This window comes from Haemaphysalis longicornis, unplaced genomic scaffold (genome assembly GCF_048455015.1).
Source record: "Haemaphysalis longicornis isolate Haplotype H1 unplaced genomic scaffold, Haemaphysalis longicornis Haplotype H1 scaffold_7, whole genome shotgun sequence".
In the NCBI taxonomy this organism is placed as follows: Eukaryota; Metazoa; Arthropoda; class Arachnida; order Ixodida; family Ixodidae; genus Haemaphysalis; species Haemaphysalis longicornis.
This window is the reverse complement of record NW_027526422.1, coordinates 77,495,799-77,507,287: the sequence shown is the minus strand read 5'-3', so window position 1 is coordinate 77,507,287 and position 11,489 is coordinate 77,495,799. Positions and strand designations below refer to the sequence as shown.

Here is an 11,489-nt window from a genome sequence, read left to right as displayed (position 1 = left end):
ACGACTTCAGCAATATTGTGTTATCTGAGCTGAAGCTGGCCAACTGCACTGCAAAGGGAAAGTCCGCCACCACTACGTGGTACAACATTTGTGACTCAAGGGCTCTTCTCGCGCGGTGCTTTTCTTTCACAGTCTTCTCAACGGTGGGCAAGCAAAAGGTTCCGTCTCCGCTCTCCCCGCGTTGACTACCCGGCACCCGATGGATTCCAGTCACCCATAAATAACATATTCTCCGGAGGGCTTTCGCTAACCTTCAAGTTCTGCCCAAAGCCATTTAAAGCAAGTAAGTCCCCACCTAATGACGAACATTATGATTATTTTTATACTCAGAAGAGGGTCTTACCTTTACATATTATAGATACTGCGCTAAAGGGGGTGGTTGCATTAACTACTACTCAAACATGGAAGCAGGGTAAAATAGAGGAAGTTTATTCTGCAAAGACGATCGTGGAAGAGAAAATTATTATTTTCGTAGCGACGCCGGGCTCCTAAAAGGGGAACCACCCCGTAGAAAAATTGCAGTTTTGTAGAGGACTTGTTAAAACTGAAGACAACGGAGTGAGATTCAATAAGTAAGGGATATAGAAAGCAAGCAGGATATATAATAGCAATAAAACAGATGAAGTAGGTCCGATTAGATGAACATGAAAATAAAAGAACGCATACAGTAAAGAGAAAGCTGACTTGTCTCCAAAACTATCGACGTGTTCTCGAAATATAACTGTAATCAGTCACAAAAAGTAATAGGACAGCTTGCCGTTCTGTTCCAAATATATTTAGCATGGCAGGCACTGCAGTGATAGTTTGGCCTTTCCCTTGAATTCAGGCGTTTTGTGTTCACTCCACTAAAGAGGAGCTAGTGCATGGCAAACAGAATGTGGCTAGTTAGCAGACGGGGAAGCAGTGGTAGTTTTTGGGATCCAACAACCGATCCGACCTTGACGTGATAGCGAAGCCTCTGTATCCTGTTAGATTTTGGAGCTAGCACAAGCCACTTTTTTTCTTTTATTACAAAACAATGTCAGACTGCAAAACTGTAAGCATCTAGTAGAAGCAAATCGCGGAGCAAGACGTTACAAGACGCGATATTGGGTAAAAAAACCATGTTCGAACTTTGTCTCAATAAAGAATGAGTGACGAGTATTGTTCTGGACGGTTGTTGAGCTATAAATTTTCTTATGGCCCTGCACTCTTCAGACGCCTCATGAGACCGTCGAAACAAGACTAAAGGCTGCGATAAGATGGCAAGCTTTTTATTGTTCAGGCATGTATCTCAAAACTGCTAATACTCTCGACGCAAGTTCCTGTGAAGCACTGGCCCACGGTATACGTCTGGCATGTTCCAAGTATGTAGCAGGTGTAACTTCTGTAGCGGAACTGCAAAAAAGGGGATTATAGTGGTCATACGAAACAGCATAATACTCACGCATACTTCGTGATTCAGTTTGATTTACCATTTGCTGCAATAAAAGCAAGCCGAAAATTGTTGCTTTTGAGAATTTTCTGGGAGCTACATTTGCCGATCAACGCTTTAATGTCTTATACGCAACACTGCTAAATTTGACATCGACGCAAGTAACAGAAAGCCGAATTGATCACTTTCAATGTGGTAACATTAACACGCGAAAGAGGTTAGCTCAACAAAACATCTTTCGCTAATTATTGGCAGCCGACTCCTTATAACGTCTTGACCGCTAAATCTTCCAGTGTTATACCTACCCACGCCGCGCGCGAAACACAGATATACAGAGATGAAGTATTACATACCTACTTAAAGACAGAGCTGCAAGGAAGGACCCAAATCTCTGAATCTCTTTTCAGATCACTTAAGAACGAGTTCCTGAAGCTACCACACCACCGGATAGCTTTACCAGGCCTAGGATTCGTATTCTTCTTTGTCCATCAGCGTGGCGCGGTCAAAAAAGACGATAATATTAATGAGAGCACACGTGCGTATAACTGGACACGTACCTCTGTAAGCACCACGTCATAACCGTGTATATAATGAAGTCTTTGCCCTTTACGCCACACTTGATCTACAAACTTCATCGGTGCAGTATATACGGCAATTGACTCCGAACCGTCTGCATCAACAGCTGCTGCGAAACGTGGCGGCCCACACAATAACTGCAAATCAGTATGACAGCTCTGCACGGGACCGATTTTGAGACCCAGGCCCGGCCCGAGCCTACTTTATGAAGCCCGAGCCCCACCCGTGCCCATAACATGTAGCCCGGGCCCATGCGACGTGTTTAAATGAGCCTGGCCGAAACCCGGCCTGGTCCCGTCGTCTCACGCCCACGCCCGGCCCGGCCTGGTCAGTGATTTTTAAGCCTATTGAGGGTCCGAATGTGTGTGACCAGGCCGGTACGTAGACGCTGAAGAAAATTTGTTTGTTATGTCTGGTAGAGTGTCTTTGTAGCGGGAAATCAGACACAGCATCCTGTCTGTACAAGCACGCCAAGAACTGAAATGCAAAAGAAGTGGAGGTTAAGGCTAAGTGGGGGCTAAGGTTGAGAAGTGGAGGTACTTTAATTTATTTCTGTGCTACTCGAGTGTTTGAAAGTACATTTGAGTCAAATGGCCTTCGAACTTTCAAATGCCGTTCCAATTGGAATATGTTCCGCCGACATACATGACAATTCTGGAAGGCAAATGGAAGTTACCGCATTCACCTGCCATGCTTTGGTGCTTCCACTGCATCCAAGTTTCTTTCCCATTAAATCTCAAAATACTATTTGTACAGTTAAAATGGGCCGAAAAACACATATATCACTGATAAAATGGTTTATAACCTACATACGTGAGCAAAACCTGGTAAACGTAGTCAGTTGTTTTTTTATATTTTTGCACCGCCAATATTGAGAGTATGTTCCAAACTATTTTGTAATCGTAGACCAAGTGACAGTAAAAAAAGAAAGAAAGTGATTAGGAGCAACCACTTTAAAAACCAAGTTTTACTCGTAAATAAAGATTTTTCTAAATACCACATGCAGAAACTGCGTGCAAGAGTGTAAGCGTTCGCGTATGAAATGCCTTTGAGATTCCCAGAGGTCGGGGGTCATGATCATTTGACGCAAACGGCATTGCAACAAAATGGCTTTGAAAAACTTCATGCAGCAGCTCAAAAGTGTCGTTTGAGTCAAATGACATGCCGTTCAAAGTCCTTCCAAACGCTCGTGTAGCAGCTTCTGCAGTTCACGTCACATCAGCGGTAGAATAGCTCGTATAGTTACACGAGAGACACCTTTGATGACGAGATTCTTGGCAACTTCACGTGGTTGTCTCGGCCGCAAGTTGTATTGCTGAAATTATTTGCTCCGCCTTTGAATCCACGAGCATGTACGTGCACTGAACTATTTTACCTGCCGTGGTTGCTCAGCGGTGGTGTTTCTCTAGCACGCGAGTTTGATTCCCGGCCACGGCAGCCGCATTTTGATGGCTGCAACATTTAAAACGTACGTGTACATAGACATAGGTGCAGAGCTCCAGGTTGTCTGAATTATTCTCTTCCCCGCTAGGGTATTCCTTGTAATCGTATCTTTGCCATGTATACCTCAAAATATAAAAAATGCAGTGCATGAAATGCCATTTAAATTACAGTATAGTATCAGAGCTACCAAACACGTTTTTAAAACAATGCGTACAACGACCACCAAGAAGCGTGTAAAAATAAACTCGGAACATTAACTTTAATACTATTTTCTACACTTAAAGCCCGAACTATTAACGCCTGGGAATATCAACTCAAGATAGAGCTGGACCCGGGCCCACAGCGTCAATCCCGAGCCCGGCCCTGGCTCACGACATTAAAGGAGTACTGACACGAAAATATTATGTTCCATTTTTATTCCTTTTATCGATGCTTAATGGTCTGGCGAACCCGACACAGCTCTTTAAATACTTCAGCGCGCGATATTTCATTACATCGCACGGCCTGAAAATCGTTTGTTTCAATTTCCCGCGCTTTCAGCCCGAAAGGCGCATAGCACAGAATCCCGGCATGACCTCACCGGAGGAGGAGGAAGTGATTGTTAGGGAGGGGGAAAGAGGCCGGTAACTGTCTGGCGTTTCGCCGACACCTCAACCGGCCGAACGGAAGCGAGGAGGGTGGGAGAGTCGAAAGAGTAGGTAAAGGGGGGGGGGGGGGAGGATGTAGGGAGAAGGTGAGTAGATATCAGGAGTCGCACACACGTAAATGTCGCAGTACAGCAGGGCAGGCGGGAATACAGAATTGAATAACAGGGAGTCACAACAAAATTAGCGGATGACATCGGCATCGGAAAAAAAAAAGGAAATTAGCGGATGACATCGGCAACAGATGCAAGAAACGCGATGGCAACAGTGTAGACCAAAACAACAACAGGTGTGGGGGAACGCGACGGCAACATTATGTACGAGCGACTAACATTGACGACAGCAGTGCAAAGAGCGACCGACACTGTAGAAGGAGAAAAAAAAAGAAAAAGAGAAAAACACGTATAGCGAGTTACAGGGGTACATGATAAGGGGCAGCAGGATATAGGTGGGGGCGGATATATGTGGGGATAGCTGCTTTGCGCGGATGTCAAAAACACTGCGGAGGCCGGAGGCGGCGTTGTTTCGACTACGCCGCCGCCGGAGCTAAGGTTCTAGCCACCTTACCGGAGCTGAACGGCTGAGCTGCCTGAAAGTGCTAGGCCTGCCATTGCGGCGGAAATTCGATGACCGCTTTCAGGGCTTTCAATAAAAGTCCTGATGGGGACTTCTATTGCGATTCCGAGCTATATTATCGCTTCCTTTCCCGTGTGTGGAACTATATTTTTGCCAACAGTGCCTTTCTGCCAGAAAGGCACTGTTGGCAAAAAGAAAGGCACTGTTGGCCAGAACTACAGGCATAACTGCTGCCGGGTAGCGGTTATGCCTCTAGTTCTGTCTAGGTGCACCCGGTGAATGCGCCGGCGCCCAGTCGCCGCTTGCGTTGCAGCTCGAGAACTAACCCACCGAGCTGCGCCAGGTCGCACCCCTTCCCACGGAGCCCAATCAACCCGCGACAGCCTTCTGACTTTCCAGGAAATTACCTGCCACTACCGCCTCTCTCGCCGGCGCTACCCTCCACCCCATTGGTCACTCTCTATTACCGAGGAACGGTACTGGCGCCTTCTCCAAACCAATACCCTCCCCTGTTGCACCAGACTACATGCAATTTATCCATCTGTATTTCCCTCTCCCCAATGTCCCGACTGTGGAGCCCACGAAACAGTTGCTCATATAATTTGGCAATGCCCTCAAAACTCATTCCCTCTCATCTCTTGTGTGGAGCACTGGGAGGCGGCGTTAGGCAGCTCGGATCCGCGGGTCCAGCAAGGACTCGCTGAACGAGCAGCCCAGGTCACCGGCGCCCTCCAAGCGCTGGTCACCACTCGCCGTTGACCCAACAGCTCCAGAATAAAGTTCTTTCTCTCTCTCTCTCTCTCTCTCTCGCGGGCGGCGCGCATGAAGTGACGTCACGAGTTTTTGCCGAGCGCTTGCGCGTAACTTCTTTTGGCTACCACGGGATGATGTCAAGCTGTTGTACACATGCTGAGTGCCGCTCCGTGTGCTGTTCCGTTGGCACGATAAATGAGATCGAATTAAAGTATGTTCTTCGCGTATCGGGCCGCTCATATTTAAGCCAGGGTATTCTGTTGAGTAAAGGAAGCGAACTTTGCAATAATATAAACGCTGAGAATTGGTGTCGGTACCCCTTTAAGATTCATGGTGAAAAACAGAGCAAGAAACACAGGGACAAAAAGAAGATGGTACGACGCTTCAGTGCGTCGTATACTTTTTTTTTTCTCCCTGTGTTTCTTGCGCTGTTTTTCACCATGAATCTGAACCAGCACCAACTAGCCCAACTTGCCATCCTACTCCATGACATAAATCCCGGGCCCAACCCGCACCCGCCGCTAATCGACTTCAAGCGGCCCGGCCAAGTCGAGCACGGGTTTTCGGGCTAGCCAGGCCGGTGCAGTGATCTAATCGGCATCACAATTAAACACTCAAGCCTTCGTACTCACCACATCATAAAAAAGTGCTTACGTCTCAAATAATTTTTATTTTTTATGCTGGACAGTTTTCTCTTTTTTTATTGTGCTGTTATGACGTGTCAGAGAACTTCTCAGTGATTGCGTCACAAGTTTTTACTGGCAATGTGGCGTACGATCTTCAAGGCCCTACTCGGAAGGTATTACGACTACTGAGCACGAGGTCGCGGGTTCGATTCCCGGCCGCGGCGGCCGCTTTTCTGATGGAGGCGAAAAGCAAAAACGCCCGTGTGTACGAGATTTCGGCGCACGTTAAAGATCCCCAGGTGGTCAAAATTAATCCGGAGCCCTCCACTACGGCGCGCCTCATCGCCTGCGTTGCGTCGGCGCGTTAAACCCTACAATCAAATCAATCAAAGGTATTACGTCTACCCCCATGCTCAGCGGGAAAGCAGGGTGTCACCGAAATCTGCAGATTGGTGACAGCCTATACCGGTCTTCCCATCGGTGTAGGGTGTCACTGATCTACACTACACTGATCTAGAGATGTGAATTCTTTATTCTTGATATCCTTGATATACCTGATATTCTTGATACCCGGGTACACTTGAGTGTGGCGATATTTTATCTCTGATTTCTGTATTCTCTAGAACCTCCTTTGTAATACCTCGCTAAAATTAACGCTGACGACAACGTTGGTATGCGTTCAAGTTACCCTACTTCTCTGTAATGATAGTTACCTCCTGAAGAGGGCGATTTCGAGAACGAGCAACTGACAGAATTTTCCTTTAGGCAGCATACATTTCAGAAATTTCGCTTGATTTTCCTAGGTTTCTCTCTGCGTAGTAATAGACAAACGAAATTACGTAGATTGTGCTTACTCTCAGGGCTATCAACGCTGCTCTTGCTGAGGTAAACTGAAGATATTTTGACGCGCAAATGTTTCAATGGCAAATGGTTTCGGCTAGCAGATTGCATTGAACAATGGCTCTGCGTTGCTATAAAAAGTACCTACCAAACAGGGTGTCCCGTCCTTGCGGTTTTCCGTTCGATAATCCCGGCATGTTACACGGCAAGATTCTGCGACCAACAGCTGCCACGGGGAAAATGGGGGAAACAAATATTAAAACCACGTCAAAATTCAGAACGGAAACTCCGGGCAAGGCTTGAATCATTTGCGCGAGAGCTAAATGAGGGAAAAACGGAGTAATCCTTGCACAACCCGACCCCAATTTTTTTTTTTTCAAGTCGTAATGCTTGGTACCAAAACGTTGACAACTGAGGGCAGCTCGAGCGCAGTGTACAAGAAAGGAACGTTACCGAGTGCATAACAGTGTTGCTACTTCTAGGCTCGCTTTACAAACGTAATTTATGGGAGACTTTTCCCCTTGATTACAGCAGTCTTCACTGCTATAGAACGCGTAATGTAGGTACAATTAGGAAAATACTTAAAAACTTGCATCTAGACTGTATTTATACTTTGCTTCGCCACAAGCGGGATGTTATACCTACGGAAGTGCCCCTTCACGAGGTTAACCGCCCTTCAATCTTAAGACAGATGCCACATTAGCGGCTGCAGGTCGACATAAAGTCGAAGGTGTCCCTTTGTTCTGTTTTTTGTGTATTTGAAGTGCAGGTCAAGAAAACACTTACATTCCGAGTGACCTGAATATTTCTCACTTCACAGTCCTTTAACCTGAAATTCTGAGCAGGTGGTCCGAACGGGGCTGTAAAAGAAGGAACAAAGACACAGATGTCTCCAATGCCAGTTTAGGTTGGTAGCTGCTCCGAACAAAAATAAACCTGTACGCAACTGGAACTATGTTTTAGTTTTGAGGAAGACACAGTAAACATTAGGTACATTTTATTTCTTACATTATGTAAGCCTTTTCGTCATTTTTACAGGATATATTTTTGACAAAGAGAACCTCCACAAACGAACAAAAAAGCTGCTATCTTTTAGTTAAAACGTATATTATTGTCTTTATTGCCATTTTGCTTGTAATATAAGCACACCCCTTTATTATTCTATTTTCGTTTTTGGCGTTTCAAAAGAAGGCAATGTTGCTCATATTGCATGCTTTTCCGCAAACCATGTATAAGTTTTGCTGAAAGAACACAGGTAATAATAATGTGAGAGCTACCTTAACTTTTTTTCTTGCATGTCTAGCCCCGAGCTAAATCCGTAATGTGCAAGCAGTTTGGTCTTGCTAAATACTGGTTGCATGTCTACTGAGGACAATAACCATGATGTTAAGACGGTGGTAACGTATGTGGTTTAACATATAGAGATGCATTGAATTTATATTTTTATAGCGCATTTCGTCAGTAAGGCGCAATCGATAGATTATTATATTGTAGTGTAGAAAGTCGCTGAGTACTTCCGGTTTGGCATTTTACAGCATTCGGTGTATTTATTGGTGCTTTCTGTGCGATTACCTCTAGGCATACGGTAAACGTAGCGACAAGAAAGAAAATGCAAAAAAATGAGCCGAAACTTACGTCTTCTTACGCAAACACCTTGTGAACAAACTCCGAGTAGCTGAGGCACTCCAGTGAACGGTGATCGTGACAACTGAATCGAAAATAAAAACACTATGCTCAAGGTAACCTGTAATCAACAAGATAAGTGTCTATACCATTAAAATGAATGTGGCACTAAAATGTCGAGGATAAAGGTGGACACGAACGCGACATACATGCCGGTATATGCCCTTAAACGTCTGTACATGTCGTTCGTATCTACCTTCGTCCTCGCCTTTTTAGCACCCCATTCTTTTTACTGCGAAATAAACCTAGGTACCGCAACACGATCTCTCTATACGATCTTGAATGACCCACCCAGTTAAACCCAATGGTTGCCCTACTTCGTTGACAAAGCTAATTCTGTCATTGGAATGGCTACGTAAATGTTTCGTACGTTACGTCGTATTCTGGACGGCGACAGTCGGTAAATCTTCGAACAATATTATCCCAGTGCGCTAATTTTTCTATTTCATCCCGTTCAACACTTGAAACGTGTTATACGATTTTTCTCAAAAGCGCAAGTCACGCTAATTTTGCTCTGGCGCTCAATTTAAAGCACCATGGTATTTGCAAGTGCCAACAAGTGCGAAAATGTTTTGTGTGCGTCTTTTAGGATTCGCCTTAAAAATTGCTGTTCTTGCCAGCCCCGCAGTTCCATCATTTCCCTTTAAATACCAATATTCTTGACGTGTGCTGACACCTAAATTAACGTGTGAAATTACCCCCAAATACCTTTAAAAGTCCTTATACTTTCAATTTAGTATTTAATGACTCGATTTAAAAGCGACCGAATGCGATGTTTAACACATTAGGCGTTTATTGACTGACGCTGACGCCACCTCCGTATTTCTGGCAGTGGTTGAAAAAGCTGCTAAAAGTTTCCATAGAAATTTATTGAGACGCGATAAGAATAAAAACGCGCCAAGTTCATCACGGCGCGTGATGTTACGATGCGCACATCATAATTTGCAACTAGGCTATAGTTGCCACAGCGTTCTTAGTAACTGACAAGTGCCCACCAATGTTTTGGCGTGGGAAGCTATGCAAGATGCGGAGCAGGATCAAGTAGTCTGACAACGGATAAGAGGAGAACATGTCTTACTCTCCTCCGTACCTCAGACTGAAGAGGGATGCATACAGCGGACGGGATGGCGTTTTGAAGGATACCAGGCGCAACGGCCAGTGGTGAAATGTTTACACATATCGACCCTGGCCAACATCTCTGTCTCTCCATAGATATAGCGCAAGCTTGCAGCGCGTTCGAGAGTGGACGGGTGGCAACCATACACCCACTTGTACTTCGGTTACCACGCGCATTCAGTAATAACAAAACGTACCGGATCTACGGATATTCCTTGAAGTAGTCAACTATAAGCTTGAAGAGTGGGTGTGGTTTTGTAAACATTAAAGAAATTCAAGAATTATTCCGTTTTCCTCCGTGCGACCCAATTGTTATAAGGTCTGTCAGTGCTTGCAGGTCCCGTTCCAACAAAAATATTCCATTCCAGACACACGTAAAATGTAACACTTTATTAGTGATTGCATCCTTCATAAGACATGTCTATTCTGTGATTTGTTGGTCTGTGATGTATCTGCAGTAAAACGAATGCCTGGACGAATACAAGTTACTTATTATGTTTGTCTTTGATGCACAGCTTTCGCCGAAATGCCGAATAGAGGGAGTCGAGAGCTTCACATTTAGAATAAAACATTTTTAATGCATCTCCCGTATAGACCAATTTATTTTCTTCGTCATGGGGACTTCCATTTTATCAGCGGGCTGTGATAGCGGAACTACAATTGCCGCAGTCGGCAGAAAGATGAAACTGCGCATGCGCAACACAGCCCAGAACATGCTTTGATCTTATTAAACATTAACCCTTTCGGCCCTGGCGTCGTCATTTCACGACACAACACATAATATCCTGTAGCGCCTTAACAACAAAACCAAAACTGCTATTTTTCAGGCTGAGGGTTGTTCAAGGATGCCTCTTGCGATAGACATCACCATTGTTGAGATTTCGCGAGGCTGGACGAGAAGGTTTATATCGACGGGAGCACGAACAACTGTTACGTCCGCGTAGGCAACGTTACCAAATTACGTAAAAATGAAGGAGCACTAAGAAGTCTCAGAAACACTATGCTAAACTATGGGTATCAAGAAGTGAATAAGTTCTAAACTACATTCAGCTTAACCAAGCATAATGTAAGAATATCTGCAGCTGGTAACTATATCAAGATTCTCAAATCTTTTGATATACATCCGGTACCGGAGATTGGAGGCTCTCTCGAAGCTTTGTGATTCTTTTTCGGTGTGAGGTATCAAAAATATAATCATGCGCTGAAGGTTGGTGCTTTCGTCTCCATGAGGAAGAAGAAATTCCTAGAATCGTCATGATGCTGGGCGAATTGCGCGCTACTCCAAAGTGCGACTATTCCCCACAGTTCAACACTACCGATGTCCACACGGAGCGCGAAGTGCAGTGCGCCTCTTAAAAGTAAGATTTTCGCATAATTATTCCCAAATTACCCGTTTCAAAGACGACGACAAGGACAATGTGGCACAATGTGGGCGGAAGTAAATAACAAAGACGTAGTTACTGATATCTGTTTAACCGCAAACAACATGTGGTATCGTCTTTTGTGTCTTCCCCCAGTGCCCGATCTTCATATAGCATGCTGCATGAACACTGTCTCGTACAGAATACTGACGCTTCAAGTGCCCAAGGAACCTCTTGGACGCCAGCTGACCTCCCTAAGACAAACCAACGTCGCCTTCATTCTATCGCCGTTGCATCCACGCTTCCATGATGAACAGGGTCAAGCCCATGCAGACCGTACGAGTGCCAAACACAATGCTGATCATAGGCGTCCGCAACATGCTTCGCATGCACACAGTTTGTAATATACCCCTACATTCTTTGCTTTACCGTTCGATGTCTTCGAACGCGGAACTGC

At 45.1% G+C, this 11,489-nt stretch overlaps 1 protein-coding gene across 1 annotated transcript in view; it reads right to left on the bottom strand.

The window, feature by feature from the left end:
* Positions 1–1,237: 1,237 nt before the first annotated feature.
* The window catches only part of LOC144144511 (uncharacterized), a 78,408-nt gene continuing 68,156 nt past the window's right edge, over positions 1,238–11,489 (bottom strand). The window contains exons 16-19 of the mRNA XM_077675989.1: positions 8,508–8,580; positions 7,659–7,732; positions 7,021–7,098; positions 1,238–1,377 (exon numbers count right to left, since the gene is read on the bottom strand). Of these exons, the coding sequence (XP_077532115.1) occupies positions 1,261–1,377; positions 7,021–7,098; positions 7,659–7,732; positions 8,508–8,580 (342 nt within the window). The 3' untranslated portion in view covers positions 1,238–1,260. The remainder of the gene's footprint in view (positions 1,378–7,020; positions 7,099–7,658; positions 7,733–8,507; positions 8,581–11,489) is intronic.